This window comes from Spodoptera frugiperda, chromosome 7 (assembly GCF_023101765.2).
Source record: "Spodoptera frugiperda isolate SF20-4 chromosome 7, AGI-APGP_CSIRO_Sfru_2.0, whole genome shotgun sequence".
NCBI classification, from domain to species: domain Eukaryota; kingdom Metazoa; phylum Arthropoda; class Insecta; order Lepidoptera; family Noctuidae; genus Spodoptera; species Spodoptera frugiperda.
In genome coordinates, this window is record NC_064218.1 from 5,520,718 (window position 1) to 5,539,678 (window position 18,961).

Genomic DNA, 18,961 nt, shown 5'->3' on the forward strand with positions numbered 1-18,961 from the left:
CGTCCGGTGAGCGTGAATCATATGCGTATCACTGACGTTGTATCTGATAATGCACCTATTACCAATGTACTCACGTCTTGTAGATCGTAATAATCACTTCTGTTTGCTCTGTGCGCACTTATGGACGATGACAAACAAGGCTTTATATACAACTAGGTATTTCACTTCCTCTGCAGTCGTTTTTCTCACCTGGCTGGACATAATTCACAGGTAGATATTATTTGTGTTTAAAACTATCACAACCTATAACAATAATTTCATTTCTCAAATTTTTTGGTGTTCATAATCTATTCAGCTTTCTTTATAATTGTTAGTAATAATCAGTTCTTAAATAGTAGGTTAAATAGGTGGAAATAAACGGTCCACAACTAAACACAGGTTCCTTTATCGCTTTACTGAGATCGTGGCGGATATCCCGCAATTTTCCATAATTATTTTGAAAGTGAATTAGAGAGTAATATTACAGGTTTTGTGTTATATAAACAACCGTGAAACTGGACGCGGCGTTACTTTGTATATTATTGCCCATGTAGGTACCTTACTTTATGAAATAATGAGTGTTATATCAACACTCATTATTATATTTTTATTAAGTTAATAGAGAAAAATTATTATGTGGTATAGTACTGAATATTATTTTAAGTCTGGTAAAAATGTTACCAGTGTGTCCATGATCGCCGCGGACTGCCTAGCGGGTTACCGGGGCTCTGGCTCGAAAAGCAGGAGTAGGAACGGGGTGGTTTTTAGTCAGTAAGAGTCTGATACACCCTCTTGCCTCGCCCAAGGTGGGAGATGTCATTGGATGACTTTCTCCTCTCTAAATAAAATAAATTAATATAGGGTCCACGACCACACACTACCCATTCTTCTGAAGGTACATAATTTTTACTCACTCTGACATATTAGTAGTAAGTACGACATATTTATTAATATGAATTGCTATATATCAAACACTGGAATGATCAGACAAAACAATATTTTTTTTATTTCAGTTCATCATGAAGGCTGACTGTGTGTTAATTATGACGTTGATGGCGGTGGTCGCAGCTGACTTCTACAACTCCAAGTATGACAATTTCGATGTCCAGCCCCTGTTGGAAAATGATAGAATACTACTGAGCTACACCAAATGTTTTCTAGATCAAGGACCTTGTACGCCTGATGCCAAAGATTTTAAAAGTAAGTTTGGATTTTTGCAACTTTGTCATTTAATTTTATTTTCCTATTACTATTTTCACATTGTAAATATATTAGATACTTACCTATGTGTCTGTCACGATGTTAATGACCTAATTATAAAGTTAGCTACTTTATCAAAAGTGTTAATTATATGACTGAGGTAAAGTATTTCATCGTAACTGCAGTATGAAATTTATATCTACATTTTTAAGTCGCCCAATACATGAGTTTTCCACCTACCTACAAGTAGAACTTGAGATCTTGTAACTAGGCATAATGCATGACATATAATATTTATGACTTAGGACTTGTTTCACAATGTTTAGATAGCCGCTATGTATCAGATAATTTTGAATTAAGAATGTAATTTGTAGGCGCTATCTGTCACATAAGTTTATCAGGCACTTATAAGAAAGTGTTGAAACAGGCGCTTAAATTCTCTGTACTTATGTTTGCAGAAATAATACCAGAGGCTCTAGAAACTACGTGTGGTAAATGCAGTCCTAAGCAGAAGCAATTAATTAGGACAGTGATCAAGGCTGTGATAGCTAAACACCCTGAGGCTTGGGAACAACTCAGTGACAAATATGATAAGGACAAAAAATATAAAGACTCCTTCGACAAATTCTTAGCCGAACAAGAATAAACGTAAGATAGTTATTAAACAATGTACAGGCGCTGGATGGATGATTTAATAGATAGTCACTGGAAAGATATGTTCTAATAATTTTAAGTTTAAATATAATATAAATTGAAATAAATACAAATACTTAATAAAAAAATAATTTATTTTCAATAAACTCCAATCGAATATAACTTTGGTAACTGCGTTCCTGAACATAATTTATTCTCCACCACCTGTTCACCAGATCGATGAACTCTTTCCTTTCATCATCCCCGTCTTAATGTTTCTTGGCAGCTTCGAGCTGAGTCTTGTACCTCTCCTGGTAGATATTCTCAGGGTCGTACTTTCCTGACAACTCCTGCCATAAGTCTGGGCGTTTATTCACCAAGAACCTAATGACCTTGTCTGAACTCTTCTTTTGTTTTTCCGTACATTTGCTGCACTCATGCTCTAAGGCGTCAGGAAGGGTTTCTTTGAGGGCTTTGCCATCAGGAGTGCAACGTCCTCTCTCGAGCAAGCAGTCCACGTACCCTTTCAGTAGACGCTGGGACTCTAAGATCTCGTCTACGTTGATGTTGTCCCACTTGTCAGTGTAGGTGGAGGCAGGCCTAGCCCAGGCGACTCCCACCACACATAAAGCGAGTACGATGATGAGTTTCATTTTGTATCTGGAATAGAAAAATATAAAATATCACAACACAGATCACATCAATAGCTTATAAGTGGCCACTGCTGACCAAACGATTCTTCTCGCAATGAGACGGTTTAAGTATTAATTATGACGCTTGCTCAATGCGGATTGACAAATATCACTACAATTAATTTGATAAAACTTTTAGATCCAAAACAATTATATCTAAGCCTAAATTCAATTAAGTCTAATTGGTAGTCGCCACCCTAATGTCACATAGTAATCCCTATTATTACAAAAACATCACGTTTAGCCCATTTTTTATCAGAATCAAGCTATCCAACAATTTTACTGAAACACTTCATGAATCTTCGTTCATAGTATCTTGTTACTTGAACTTACTTAATAATCGATTCTTGAATCGATAATTTTTCCACAAACGTATTACAAAAGGTAGTGACAATGGTGAAGTGAGATAGCTGTCGGTAATTGTCCGCCGTAGGTACCTACCTATGTTATTAATTAGCAAGATTACCTATTGTCTCATTGTTACCACGATAATCGTACGATTGTTGTGATTTCTATGTCGGTCTGTGTGTGTATAAGGAACTTTTAACAGAAATTTTGATATGCTACTTGGCCAGACAGTAGGACATTTTCATTTTTGTTTGGCACTTATTTCTCCTAAGCGTATTATGCATGATAGCCTAATTTTAGATGCATGAAAATGTAAGGACTATTTCATTTAAACTATTGAAAGATCTGCACCTATAATATAAACAACAATTAGAGTCTAAGCATGATGTAAAATCCGGAGCTGCGGACTACCTAGCGGGTTTACCGGAGTTCCGGCTCGAAAAGCAGGAGTAAGAGTCTGAAACTCCCTCGCCTCGCCCAAGACAAGAAAAGCCATTGGATGATTTCCCTCCATTAAAAAAAAACATAATGTAAAATGGCCAATGAGTCAACATTAATAGGTAGTACATGGATTGTAATAGTAAACTCACACTGACAACAAGTAAAGTCAGTAAATAAACAGTATTGCACCGTGTAAGTGTCGTGTAAACTCAAGCCCGCGACTGTAAACATAAACTCATGAATGCATAATGCAGCGACTAGTACTAATGGCACACTGTAGTATTGCAATGCCAACAATTATGCAGGATCGAAACCATAGCGGTAATACTATGTATATATTATGCAAGTGTTACATGAGAATTATGTTAATTTGAAAGTGACAGCTTTTTACACATAATTGAAAGAAAATGTTCTATTGATGACTAAATTTGACAAGGTATGTTTTGGAGGAGAAGGGATGGATGAGGATTGTTCTTTATCTGGCCGGGTGTCCTAGTGAACCCTATCTATGGTAGTCTAATGGCTCTTTAAGGTTCTGATTCTTATAGCAGAAGTATACCTTATTGTCAATACTTAATAAAAGTACCTACTCTAATACCTAATAACTTATCCCTGAGCAGTGAACAAGGACACGAAAAATGTATTTAAATAAATAATTAAATGATTCCTTGTCTAACTCGGGAATTGACTGGATTGTTACGTTAATGTATGGTAATTATATTTTTTTATTTTTTTATTTCCAAAATAAAAATATTAATTCAGGAAAATAGGTAAGCAACGTTTGAAACGTTGACTAGTAGTTGTCAACCTATTTAACTGTATTGGTTAACAAGAACTAGATAATTGATACTGTAATCAGCATCTAAGAATTGCTTCTGTTTTCCTGGTTGTTAGGTAAGAAAATAAATGGAAATATTGCGGACTTCCTAGATTTTTCTATTAATCGTTTCTTTGATTTCATATCGGAGTGAGTGAGTGAATATTGGTATCTTGCCTGCTACAATCTATTTAATAGTATTCTGGAGTCAATAGGAAGATTGACCTCAGTAGCGTGCCTTTTATGGCTTATGGCTTACAAACGTATTTACCAAGCATGTTGATTAAGGTTTGAGCAAAACCTTCTCTTGAGAAGAGGCCTTTGGTCAGCAGCGGCCACTTATACTACTATTGATGTGATTGGCTTATGATTTGATTGGCTGATGACGAAGACAACAGTTAAGCAAATAGAGTCACAACGCAACCAGAAAAAATCCATTTACGTAATCCTATTATCCTCACTCCCTTTTAATATATTAGTTTTAATATTTCGGAAATTGTGATATCGGAACTTAGCGTTCAAGTCAATTGAAGTGGTGATAAAGATCTTAAAGGGATTTAAACGTTTCCGAAACGATTATATAGATAAAGATATAATACGTACCTATCTCAAGTTTTGTTATCAAGCCACTTGTTATCGCCACCACTCTATCAAGAGCGTCCGACTAAGAAGAAGAATCTCAATAAGAGGCAATCCTTATTCAAAAGACCAGCCACAATAGGGTAGATGATTAATTTAATTCATTATAATGTCACTATGAACAGTAATAAATTAACACATCACATCATCCACCATCAGAAGCAGCGAAAGAAAGGGAAAGTTTAAATTATATCAGAAACTTCTGGTCCTAGGCTTTCGACTTCAATTTCAAAGACTTCGTTTGAATTTCAGAGTCTGGTCATATTTTATAAATTGGCATTTTGAAATCCTTATAACACTATCATTTAGACACGACTGTATATTTACACCCCCTAGAAAATTACGCACACAAATATGCAAGATTTTAAATAAAGAAAATGGTTTTTTTTATTGTGAATTAAAGATGAAGAAAGGTTTCAAATGATAAATAATGTTGTTAATATTATTGCCTTTTACGAAAAGAAAGTTGAAACTAATAGAAGGGTTGACTCACCGTATTTCCCGTGAGCTCCGTTCGACCCTTCGCTGGGCTGTGACGCCTTCATCTCGCCCATAACGGAATATATACTGCATTCACCTCTTGAATTAATCAGGCATTGTGACGACATCTATGCATATAATAGACACCGGGATATCATAAACAATGGCGTTGCATTACGAGGTAATTATAATTAGATGAATAATATCAATTGGTCAATGAAAGAGATCACTGTTCCGATAGTTTATTGATTTCCCTTTGTGTTTTTTTTTTTCTATTTTCATATAAACATGATGGAGATCATTGTGAAAGAACATAATCCTGACTTGACCTCTATGAACACATGATCGTGAATCCAGAAACTGTAAGGTTTGTAGTCGGAGGTGAAGTTTTTGCCCAGACTTCCCTCAAGGGACATAGACCTAATTGATTGATTGGTTATATGCACAGCCTAATTGTAAACTAAAAAATGTTTTCCAACCATCTATCGACTTGCGTACTAACCTACAAAAGTCCAGGGACGATTGGTTTCCCAGCTTAATGGTTGAGACACATGGAAGTAAACGACCAACCTGAATAAAGGTAGGTAAGGTTAGTTATTTATACTGTTTAGGCCTTTAATTCATGTTAAATGTGCAAATCTATCATTAATTAATCAAAATTGAAAAAGATCTATCAGGCTAATAAGAAGGTGTAGCTCAGCCTCCGAAAATGAAGGTGAAACCCGAAGCCAAACCAGAGAAAAATGATTGACGAATGATTTGTAAGCTCCTACGTCTATCAAGTTGAGGTACGGTATATTACATAATAGGTATAACATAAAATTTAATTCCTATTGTCAAAATGTAGGATAAAGTCATTTATATAAAACTTGTATTTATTCCTTTATTTTTCATCACTATCATCGTCATCATACCTAAGTATATGTAACGATGTCCACTGCTGAACATGAACCTCTCCCAGTGAATTTAAAATAGGCCGGTTAGAAGCCACCTACATCTAGCGGTTCCCTGAGTCCATTCACAGAGAGTATAATTTCACATATCATCACACTCAAGTCACTATTCGGATAACACTTCTTGGATCACATTAACTGTTGAGTAACTAAGGGCATTCAAAGCAGTTTGAAATGAAACGCTTACTTTAAAAGCTTATTAAAATTGATTTATGATTTCTATGAAGGCTGTATTTTTCCAGTGATAAGTAAAGGCCAATGGCGTTTTCTTTCTTATTTTACTGATTTTATCTAAATGTATTAAAGTATATACAGTTTCTATTACTTTCACAAAAATTTAAATAACAACAAGAATCTGGAAATCTGTAATCATTCTCATCAGTGCAATGCATGTAATACCTAAATTCATGTTTCTAAGAATAACTGCAATATACAAATCAACATGTTGTGGTGAGTCATTTAAAAATAGACTCAACTATAATAATTAAAAGATCTAATTTGTTATTGTTGCACTCATTTGCATGTTTACTAAAAGAATTGCGCTAGTTCCTGCAGTATTTTTCCTTTGCGGAAACCAGTTGCTCTACTAAGCTCGTCTGAAGGATAATTATAGACAACTAACAAACCCGGCGAACTCCGTTTCGCCACCAATGATTTGAATACGTTTTTCTCCCTTTCTCTAGAATTTTTTCCTGAATTTTCTTTGTATAAACCTCACGGAGCCCGAAACCTTTCCAACAAATGCAAAACCTTGGAAATCGGTTTGTGCGTTCTGGAGTTACTGGATCAGGAAGGAAAACTCGACTTATTTTTATATTATAGATAATTATTATGTTGCTCAGTAGTTGTTAAGATCAGAAGTAAGGTGAATAATTATTGTTTCCACTTTGAGATGATTTACATTTTACTTTTTATTTAACTTTTACTGGGCATGTTGGTTGTGTGAATGAAACTCAATATTTGTTTGTATTGAGTCGCTATTAATAAAATACCGTATCTATTTTTCTGTAGGATCCTTCCGTGTTGACATATAGTTTTATATTAAAAATATATCACGCATTCATACGAACAAATATGCATACGCACAAAAACGTTCGTTGTAGTAAGTCCCATAAAGTAAAAAGTGACGCTGTTCCCATAATTCGCAAAAATAAACTATATATGATGGAATCGCGGTTCCCCATCCAAATATCAATAATTGTACCTCATACTAAACTAACGGTGCCATTACTTAAGATGACGATGACGTGACGACAGGTTAAGACAAAACAGGATAATATTTGATACAAGGGCGGCGACTCACTATGCTGGTTAAACATGTAAATTGACTTCGTGAATTATAGATTTAACTTGTATTGAGTTAACATTTAGAAGAATCTTAGCATTCAAATGGATACTTACATTGTAGGGTTACTTACATGCTATAGTTGAATTTTTAACTTTTTGAATCTGTTATATTTTTTGATATTTGGAGACAAAAGCCCAGTAATACTTTGCCCGAGCCGGGAATCAAACCCGAGACCCATTGTCACTCATGCTACCACTCGACCGACGAGGCAGTCAGTGTATTTTTTTATTTAGTTTATTAATATCCATAGTATATCGACTCCCATTCCACAAGAGGCGCACATACAATACAACATTGGGTGAGGCCGCTCTATTACATATAATTCATCACTTAATATCCACGGAATAGACCACTGCAATATCCAGAACTGTTTTTTATTTTATTTTTTATGGAATAGGGAGTAAATGAACAGACGGGTGATGGTAAGCGATCCGCGCAACCACCTATGGACACCCGCAACACCAGAGGAGTCACAAATACGTTGCCTGCCTAGTAAAAAGTAATACGCTCTTTTCTTGAAGGTTTGAAGGTCGAAATTGGACCATAATTATAATAGTTTTTAAATATCATAATTAAGAATTTGTCTTCAGACTCTACTTATAAATATTCCTAGTTATTCAGGTTAAACATACAGATTCGCACACACGACCATGAACTGTGCAAAAGATATTTTTCCCAGTACTTGCTGTATACTGGGAACAAATATTTGCAAATAAAATTTAACAATTAAGGCCGTAGACATTGTTAACAATTGCTAAATGATTGTCTGCCTGCCCAATTGTTTAGGACACACAAGACACTAGAATAAAATTAAAATACCTCGTTAACTAAGATCAAGACTGTCCATTACGATTTTTCGAGTTGATAAGAAATTAAATAATTAGAAATGTGCAACAAGAGCTCAGGTGAAAAAAAAATCTTAACAAAAAATATGAACATAAGAGTGGGCCTAATATGAAGCCCTGGGGAACACCTCGCTTTTCATAACCGTTGCTTCGATGATTCACACGTAATGTTATTGCAAAGGTCGATGTCGTGGTAGCCTAGATTACGTATGTACGACTAATCTTTACAATAACACGACACACGAAGGTTCATGCATATAGTCAGTAGTCAGTGACTCATCATTTACCAATATTATTTAGTGAATGCCTGTTTTATGAAGTAGAAAAATAATTTCGTAGAACTGCGATATAGGTACTATGTCAGAGAAAGATGCATTGTTCCGAAAATGTTAAAGAAAGTTCTTTAAGTGTCAGTACAGCAACTGGGTCTTTTTGAGTCAATACTTACGTAAGATTAAATTATTTTTTATACATGAAAATATGACTTAGGAAGCACTATAGCCCATGGCGTGATTGTATTCCTCTTTGAGTTATCAATAAAACTCGTTGATGTTGATTGCAATTAAGTAATCTTGCAATCAATTAAAACCTACTTGTTATAGCTAAGTTTTTTCCATAACATTCTATGGGCTGTTAATTCTGTAATTATATTCGTTTATTATTTATTACCTACAGCTAGATGTTTCAGCTTATCAACTAAAATTTTCTCTCTATAATAGTAACTTCGTAACATCGTCCTGTATAGCTTTCATATTAAAGAGGTGTGTATTAGTTTCTATTTGAAAGAGGCTGATTTTCTTTAACTCAATCTATTTATATTTTTGGGATTACAATTTATAACTCCACATTACCTCTGACTTGAATTCCTAAACGAAATATCATTGTTGCATAATAAATCGTGAATTCTATCACATAACCTAAACATATCATTTTCACATTGGCAAAAGTTGTGCAAACCAGGAACTGAATACTAAGTGATCCTAGAAGCATTTAACAATGGCAGATGACGGTTGCACAAGCGTTCATGATCGATGCACAGGCGCTGGCTTTGTTAGAGCTACTGCACACCTGGCGTAAAGGAAATAAATTGTAGCAAGACTTCACTACAAAGTCAGAATCCAACCGCACTGAATGATTTGTCATTTAAGGGTTTATTGTATTAAGCGTTTGCGTGATTGATGGGTGGTGATGGTTTAAAGGTTGCAGGTAGCCACTGGATGCCGGTTTTTTTATGATATAAGCCGGTAAACGAGCAGACGGATCACCTGATGGTAAGCAATTGCCGCTGCCCATGGACATCCAAAACACCAGAGGCGTTACAAGTGCGTTGCCGGCCTTTTGGGGATTAGAAATTTAAGGGCAGTCGAACATTGGGAAGATTGGGAAGAGGTGTATTTGGGCTTCCGGTAACCTCATTCACACAACGAGACATAACATTGTTTCACGTCTTGAAGACACCCAGTTTTCTGGGAAGCCGTAGTATCACTCCGGTCATGCCGGCCCATTCGTGCCGAAGCATGGCTCTCCCACGCTTTACACTTTAGGTAGCTTACAATTGGCGAATATCTGGAAGTTATTGGAAGAGGCCCATGTTCAGCAGTGAACGTCTTGTAGCTTGTAGCTGATGACTATGATGGTGATGTTGATCATCATGGGGAAAGATATTTTGGCGTTTGTATGGTCTAAGTAAAAGTATTTTTGAGCATGCCTGCTTATTCATAAGCAACTTATGCCAAGTGAATAAGTTGCTTATATATATGTGCCTTGAAGACACCCAGGTTATACCTACTCTTCGAGGAAGACATTGCAGTGTAATGTGAACAGCTCTTTACAGTCGCGTGTTGTACCTGTACAGCGTATGTTTACCATTGTTTGCACGACACTGCCGAGTATTGGACAGACGTAACGTTCTATTATGATGACAAACTGTCTACCTCAGTGGTTGTTAATCACGATTACAAATGAGTAAACTACCGTTATAATTATCAAGGAAAGTGATTATGGACAAGGAAATTAGTAATTCATAACTATGTAGTCTACACTAAACTATTTTTATTAAAAGGATACCAGTATAGGTTGCAATTGTCTTTCTTGGTACTTAAAACTCGAACTGTGTGGGTAGTATTGCGAACCCGATGGTTTCATTAAGACTTTTAACTCAACAGATGTCTAGTCTATACCTTAAAGTATTCCTAATTATGACTATTTTTCAAAGGGTGCGTTAACCATATTTCGTCCCTTCCTCCAGTTAAAAGAACATACATGGCATTATTCCCAAAACAACAGATTTCTATAAAACATAGAAATACTGCAATCAGTACATACACCATGTTTTGTAAGCGATAAACAAACAATGATTTTATTCCGCTCAGGTTTGCGTGTTAATTACCTAATGAGAGGACTGTTGACTGTGGTACATATTATATCGTAACATGGTTTCACGTCAATACTAATTATGTTAGGTTTCTAAACAGTGCCTCCTCTATTCAGCGTCATCTTTGAACCATGGAAAAATACATGGTTATGAAATGAAATGAAATTGATTGAGCAAGCTAAGGTTGTTGGGTAGTTGATGGATTAATTGTATAGATGGCGTTGAACTCAAAGAAGGGATTCAATACTATTGTTATATTATTTAGAAGTACGTATTGTTATTGTGAATGTATATGGTTTTCTTGGAGTTTATTCTTAATTAGAGAGTGGTAAATGATTTATACTTTTCAGTTACTGAGATGGGCAAAGATAATTCATTCCCATTTTTGTTGTCCCTAGGTGGCGCTGACGCAGTGTTAAGTATCGTTAGCAGTCTATGACTGTAGAACACAGAAAATGTCCAACAGTTTCACAATATTTTGATGCGGTATAATTTCAGTATATACTACAGATCTAGAGGTGTTTTGATGTTTAAATCGGATCTGTATTATAATATTGTGGCTTATTAAAAAGTTCTTTTATTTTCTGATAAGTATATCAGAAAATAAAAGAACTTTTAATTGTATGTTGTACATGTATATATTATATTGAATTAGGATATAAGGCCTTAGACAAAAAAAAAACATAAGACTTTGTTCCTCATTAACCAAATTAATGTTGTTTTCTTGTTCTTGTAATTAATATGATCATTATTAGTTCTAGTTGAGATGTTACGCGTAACGAACAAAAGTGATGTAGGCCAGAAAGGAGGATATAATAGTTATAGGTACCGAAAAACCAAAAGGTTATTTTTTTTATTTAATTTGCCATATTTTTCTAAATCTGAATGGCACAGAGTGTCTTTGAAATGTGATTGGTTTTAGTGATACTATATTAGATATCTCGTCGGTTGAGTGGCAAGAGTGCCTGTCGAGTAAGGGTTTGCATTGGTTCCAAGAGACAAAGAATAATTATAAAACACGAAGTTGGTGTGTCCAATAGTGTATGAGAAAATGACAATAGACTTACTCTCTATTCTATTAGACTCATAGCATTATTAATAAATGATATTTATTTTTGCGAATTGGTTACTGCCTAAATGCCTAACACTTTATTTCCTCTACTTACATTTATAAATCATAAGACAAAGTGCAGCTTTAAATTTAATTAGACCACTGTCTGTGATCTAATTTAGTGAAGAATAAGAACAATCTACAATTTAATTGTTATTTTTATGACGCTGTAACGGACCGTGAACTTGTAATTATGCGTACATAAACAATATATGTATTATTGTTGCGTGATCATGGCTCCGTTGACGTCCACTGGGATTCCCTAGATCTTGGAGAAAAAAATATTAATATAGTTTTTTTTTACTATTGATCATTAGCTAGACGTGACTCGTAAGTCGTGATCGCAAGCGTGACAGCCGTGGAATTTTATTCCCGAATTCGTCACCCAATTCGAATTATTTTAGCATTAGCTGAAATTGAAAGCGAAAAGCTTCATGGCATATTTTAGTTTAAAACAAAGCAATAAATAGTTTATTACCCCCCCCCCTCCTCCCAACTACCAACAACCCTTAAATTCTTTACCCCCAAAAAGCCGGTAACGCACTTGTAACGCCGCTGGCATTTCGGGTGTCCATACGCGGTGGCGATTGCTTACCATCATCATTACCATTAACCATCTGCTCTTGTACCGGCTATATTTATAAAAAAACTACTATTTATTAAAAAAAATCTTTTCTCTTAAATAAATAATATATTAAATCGTCCCAATTTACTACGTACTGAAAAAGGGTCAGTAATGCACACACACATATAATTCCTTATGCAGTACCTAAGTCATATTATATGAGCTAGTAGGTATCTACTCTAAATCAAACTGCAAGTATAGTCATCACTCTTAAAAACCCAGGAAATAATAAACTCATCGAACCAAATCCACTGAAAAATAAATAAGAACACAATGGAAAACACCAGAATAAGTAATGAATATAGTGCATAAGTCCATATAAACATTACACATATGTATCTACGAGTACTATACGTCAAAATAATAGTTAAAACCAGGTCAAAGCCTTCAGGAACTTCCAAGTAGAAATCAGTCAATCGTTTTGCACTGCATTTTCTACTTTATTATTTTATAATATAAAGTCGAAAATCCAATGAACACATTAACAGATTGGAGTAGGTAGACCTGCTGGCTACTGTAGGTACATCAAGTGTATAGTGTAATTATGTGACGCATGGCAAATCCAAACGAAATTCACATTCATTAACTGACGAGAACACATCAAGCTGCACAAAACCACTTTATCATGGTCTCACTATGTAAGATGTTTCTGTAGATTCGAAGGTCAGTTTATACTGGTTTACTTAGCTTGATGTACTGTTGTGTGTACAATACACACGTCACATACCTACATGTCACATCACTGTAAACTATGAATTAAAATCAATCTCTGCCTTGTATGTGGGTTTTCAACTCAGAAACCACGTAACAGATTTTGATGAGGTATTTACTACTTGTATACGACAATGTGGTGAAGCTAGAGAAGAATAAAAAAAAGTAAAATACAATTGTCACTTAATTTAATAAGTTTAATAAGCTCGGGACTATAAATACATTTTATAGAGACAGGGCAGTACCCTTAGTACAATTTTGCTCTGATTGGCCGGCTCGAATAAACCAACCAATCAGAGCACCGAACGTGCTCTCGTTTCGAGTACTTTAAACGTAAAGCAAAGTCATACTAAGGGTACAGGTAAAGATTTTGTTTGTATTTCATTATTTAGGTAGACATAAAGTTTCCGTTCGCCGTTGCAAAAAAAATAATGAATTATCAACTGAAAAATCAAGATTTGTGTAAAAACCGAATTACTTAGTTCCCGTGTCGGTATATTTTTTACTTTAATTGAATGTTATTGCTTAATATTAACTATTATTGTGTTGTTTTATTTTTTTGTGAAAGATATGATTCGTTAACGTGATAATTACATGATTAATGTTATTATTTCAGTGTCCGAGTAGAATTTTATTATATGGAGCACACATTTTTTTCGGTTTCATTTAAAAAATACATCTTCGTAAGTCAGCTATACAATCCTTGGAATTGGGGTTGTATAGTTGACCAACTGGTTTGGACAATTTTTTTATATTTCTGACTTATGATATGGGTTCATTAATTGTAAGTAGGGTAGTACATTAATTAATTATAACCTTTAAAAAAATACATACATAGTTCAGTTATTTCTAGTGTGCAGTGCAGTGATGATACTGTGGCCGCATCGTACGCAGGAACGCTGAGAATTAACTTACTTATTAGAATATTTATTTATTACATTTCTTATCAAGCAACTGTTCCTGCTAAAGAAAATTATTATGTAACTAATAAATATAATTATTACTTAACCTGGGACCTTGAACCCTTGTTGGCTTTAAACTAAATCTTATACACGATCCTTTTGAATTTACCAGAAGTAATTTCTTATCTTCAAAAAGTATACCTAAGTCAACAGATGGCCTTGAAAATCAAAATACAAAGAACTTATGACGTAAACAATTAAATAAAATAGGCAAATAGTTAAGTTTTAAACAAAAATTCTACGTCACGGTTTGGTGCACAAAGAATAATGTTATCACATAATTTAATTTAAAAACTTTTTGAAGGCACACTCGTGAATAGATGTTTTATATCCGTGTCTACTGTATTTTTATTTGTGTTTTAATACATTCGTCACGTGATTGTTACTTCTATCGTCTAGTTCATGGACTCGACCCCTTCCATTCAAGGTCGTTAAAAATGTTTTGTCTTCGAAATTCTTAAAAATTCTATTAGTTTACTACTTTTTTTACGGAATGGTCTGACGTGTAAGTATCTCGCCTGGTGGTAAGCGATGATAAGACCTACAATTTAGCACGCCCATAAATAAACCTCAAGCCTTGGAGATACCCACGTTTATACTTTTCGGAAAACTCACTGGTGTATAAAAACAAAGTCTGTTATCCTGATGGTCAAATATTGTTCTAATTGCATTTTAAAACTAGTGGGAAATGCAATAAAAATTTTAAATTATCAAAATAGCTCTTAACCTTGCAAGAGTGCATAATAAGTTTTTGTGCATTGACGTGCTTAAACTATGAACAAAAGATAAACTATTAACTGTAAATAATTAGTTACTCAAAATAAACATTATACCTTGTGCGCTGTAACAAGGTGCGGCTGACAGATTCAGTAACGTTTCGTATCAATCTTGAAAGTTGCTGCGGTTTAAAAATTATGCTTTAGTATTTTAACTGTATCACATTCGTATTATGTTAATCATTCGGAAGTGTAGTTAATTAAATTAAATCCAACCGGAATGTTCTAGCCTTTAAATAAAATCTAATGAAATGAAAAATAAAGTAAAGTGTTATGCATACGTAAAGCCATAGTCGTGTTTAGTGATGGGATGTACTGCTACGATGGATAGGTAGTCGATGTTTTTTTAGAATAAAAAACGAAAATCGTGCGTCTTTCAATTATCACTCTTAAAAAACCTTTAATTATGTGGGTAAATCTACTGTAGACGCGGCTCTCTCTGCCCGAACCACAGTGACTTTATCTGAGCACAAATATGTAGTAGACATTTCCGGCGCCTTTGATACTTAATCTGAAAGATCGTGGTTGCTTTAGTAACATATACAAACTAATATACACTTATATTCTTCACGGTTCTGTAAAACTGAAACTCTGAAACACCTCAGGGCTCGGTCATAAAATATTTATTTTGACAAGTATATACACGTAGTTACACTGCACAATTAAATAACACACACATTTAATAAAAAAATTAAAGAGAATTAAATGTATGCTGCGAGTATCGATAGCGATAAAAAAAGATTTTTCTAATGTCCATCCCTAAAGAGAGACATCAACGTCATACAGGCATCTGTCAGCCGCACCTTGTTACAGCGCACAAGGTATAACTGTATAATAGGTACACAATATTTTTTTAATCTGAAATGGTTCAAAGTTTATTTTTGTAAGTTCCACATTTTTTTAAATGATTCTAATGTTTTTTCCTGAGCAAGTCATCTTAACTCTAAACTATGTTTTAAATAACATATGAACGTTTAACGGTTTCATAAGACCATAATGAATATTATCAACCCCTATTTATCTGGGGATTTTTCAGATTTTTTTTCAGTAAAAAGTTATTGGTACGTAATCTTATCTCTCCAAAAATTCCATCTTCCTACGACGGCTATACGTCGACAACCAATTGTGTGAGACAACAATTATTACATTATATACAATCAAGTTATATGCATTGTAGAATAAAATGCATTTACGTTAAACTAAGCTGAAATATAAATCAACTAATGATGTTACATTGTGCAGCGTTTGGCCTCTAAACCTTTTAATTATTCCACACTAATTAATTTCATTTTGTTTTATTATAATACCTAGTATTTAAGGCTTAAAATAAGTAAACTTTGATAGATAAGGTCCTGAATGGCTGTAATTCAGATTTGAACGAAATAGGAATTATTAAGGAGTTGGGGTTGCTAAACGAACAAAATACAATGATCAATGCGATCGCCACAGATCTCTAATAATCATAATTTAAACAGATACTAGTCTTCGTTTACTCCATACCTTGAAAGAGACTAACATAACAAGACATTTCTCCCACTTAAGTGCTGCGCAGATGCTTTGTTTCCAGTCATTATCGATGCCGAAAACTTTTGAATCGATATTTTGAATGTGTTAAGTGGAAGCAACAGAACGCACGAATGCGCAGACAGTGGACGTTTTCAAATTAGTTCCATCTATACATATAATAAAATCGTAGAAAAGTGCTGTCTGTACATTGAAAATAAAAATAAAAAAAATAGCAGGGGTTATTGTTATGTCGATGTCGAACCCAAAAATGTAATTAACTTTTTTTTTGTCTGTTTGTCTGTTTGTCTGTTTGTCTGTTTATCTGTTTATCTGTTTGTCTGTTTGTCTGTTTGTCTGTGTGTCTATGCGCGCTAATCTCAGAACCAGCTGATCCGAGTTGGATGCAGTTTTCACGAATATATTGTGGTATGCTTCAATTTACATTTAGTGTTTGTTTCATGTTAATCGGTTCATAAATAAAAAAGTTATGTCAAATTAAAGAATCACGTCGAACACTATTCTATGCTTATACCATTAATCTCCGCCACTATTTGACGGATTTGGTTGAAATTTGGTACAGATATAGTTTAGAACCTTAGAAAGGACATAGGATAGTTTTATTTCAAAAATCCCAAAATGAAAATAGAAATAGATCGCGCTATGGTTTCGTTACATTCATTTGGTTGGGTATCGGCCGAGCGCTTCGGTACTATCGTAGAAAAAGTGTATTATCAGTCGTATGACTATTTGTTTGTAGTGGTCCTGCTGTTTCGTATATTCTAAATAAATTGGTTTCGTTGTATTTGTCAATTAATAAGTTTATTTGTTGGGTTTTTCTGGTTTTCTGGTTAAATTATTTAACGTAGGTTTAGTTTGATATCGATTATTAGTAGTTACTGTAGTTAGTTTTTTAATAAAATTGTAAGTCTAATTTATTAATTAATTAGATAGATTAGATTTAAGTCGTTTCTTTTAAATTATTTAGTTTAAGCTTGGTTATTATAGCATAGAGGATAGGTTGTAATATAATTTCTTTTTTAAATGTTATAAATTCGTAATTCGTAGCTTTCTTTAGTTTTAAGTTAGTTTTCATCTTAAGTTCGGAAAGATTATAATATTTCTTTAGTTTAAGTCCGTTTTTAAACAATTTTTTCAATGCCCTAAGTGAGTATACATCTATTAAATTCAAACGCAGAGCTCATTATGTTGATTTTTGAAGAGTTCCCTGGAATATCTTCTACGTTTTATTTTTGAAGAGATTCCGCGAGATTGGTAACTTTGTGGTTAAAACCAAAAATTTGCCGGAAGTCACTATTCCACGCGAACGAAGTCGCGGGCAAAAGCTAGTTAGATAATATAATTATATTCATCGTTAGCTTGTATCTGGCACCAGACTCAAAAATGTTCTACGTTTGCGCTCTCCATCACTGTTCCTCAACTCTTCTATTTTTTATTCTTCTGTATAGTTTTCATTATGAATATGGTAATTTATGTAACTTTACCAATATTCTATGTTCAATAAGTAAATTAACAATGAATAATAATAAGTGATAATAAACACAAGAGCTTGCTAAACCTAGCGCATGAAGGTCTTTCCATGCTTGTTGCGTCTGCTGTATTCATTTGTCACTTCTACTCGACCTGGCGACTTATGATAACCCGAGTGGAACTTACTTAAGGGGAATATTGTATAAATAACTAGCTGACCCAGCGAACTTCGTACCGCTTTCGCGTAGCAATGATGCTCTACTTTATTTTGTATAGCTGAGTTATGTATGAGTCCCTATTCAATTTGAATTGGAATCTATAAATATCCTCCATATAAAAAGGAATCCATAATTTCCTGATCTCACTATACCTGAAAAGGAATTTACTAATTAAAAAAAAAAATCAAAATATATTTTCATAATAGTGTTTATTTCATAGGATTCAATCATTTCACTGTCCTGCAAGCGCCTTATCGGCTCTGATGACAATTTTGTGATTATCTGATGGCATGCGGTCTAATGCATTTGTGAATGTCTAATGCATCGGTCTAATGCAACTAATTCATTGTGTTGAAGGAAAAATGTTTGAAGTTGTTCATCACAATGGATCTCTTTACTGAGTTGTTGTGTGCGCAACGCTGATCGACTTCTCTTGCTGAATTGTCCATAAAATATATTTGCAAAAATGTATAGTCTTCAACAGGCACTGGCAATAAGGAACCTGTTTGATGATATATTTGAATCCCTGAATCTGCAAGAATATAAATATGTATACAGGCAATTGTATAGCAAATTGTACCACCATGTGGCTCCCAAAATACTGCCACAATACTTTACATCATTTCAAATTAAAACTACTTTTAACCTCGCCATTAAACAGCCTTCCACGGCAGCTTTAGGTAGTAGGCTTTACCAAGAACATCTTGCTCATGCCACTATAAAATACAACATGTTATAAATGTTGCTGATTAAGTCTTCGGATTATAGACTATTATTATGTATTTGATTTATTGTTTACAAAATAAACACATCAC

The 18,961-nt window shown here is 34.2% G+C and overlaps 2 protein-coding genes across 3 annotated transcripts; one reads left to right on the forward strand and one right to left on the reverse strand.

Annotated features, from left to right (window-relative positions):
- Positions 1-55: 55 nt before the first annotated feature.
- On the forward strand, positions 56-1,964 carry LOC118266221 (ejaculatory bulb-specific protein 3). The gene is made up of 3 exons (XM_035579618.2): positions 56-210; positions 993-1,179; positions 1,638-1,964. Exons 2-3 carry the CDS (start codon positions 999-1,001, stop codon positions 1,823-1,825), a joined length of 369 nt encoding a protein of 122 aa, XP_035435511.2. The 5' UTR covers positions 56-210; positions 993-998; the 3' UTR covers positions 1,826-1,964.
- Positions 1,950-5,400, reverse strand: LOC118265692 (allergen Tha p 1). Of its 2 annotated transcripts, none has more exons than XM_035578763.2 (2): positions 5,243-5,400; positions 1,950-2,472 (listed from the first exon to the last, which is right to left on the reverse strand). In XM_035578763.2, the coding sequence occupies exons 1-2, from the start codon at positions 5,320-5,322 to the stop codon at positions 2,082-2,084; spliced, it is 471 nt and encodes a 156-aa protein (XP_035434656.1). In that variant the 5' UTR covers positions 5,323-5,400; the 3' UTR covers positions 1,950-2,081. The 2 variants fall into 2 exon arrangements, with proteins under 2 accessions (XP_035434656.1, XP_035434657.1); XM_035578764.2 differs by lacking the exon at positions 5,243-5,400 and adding an exon at positions 2,838-2,988.
- Positions 5,401-18,961: the final 13,561 nt, after the last annotated feature.

What these genes read in the sequence shown, in the direction of transcription:
- LOC118266221 (XM_035579618.2), top strand. Translation starts at nt 999, where the DNA reads ATGAAGGCTGACTGTGTGTTAATTATGACGTTGATGGCGGTGGTCGCA. An exon ending in TGATGCCAAAGATTTTAAAA is followed by an intron (nt 1,180 to 1,637) that starts GTAAGTTTGGAT and finishes TTATGTTTGCAG; the next exon opens with AAATAATACCAGAGGCTCTA.
- LOC118265692 (XM_035578763.2), bottom strand. Translation starts at nt 5,322, where the DNA reads ATGCAGTATATATTCCGTTATGGGCGAGATGAAGGCGTCACAGCCCAG. An exon ending in CGGAGCTCACGGGAAATACG is followed by an intron (nt 2,473 to 5,242) that starts GTGAGTCAACCC and finishes TTTCTATTCCAG; the next exon opens with ATACAAAATGAAACTCATCA.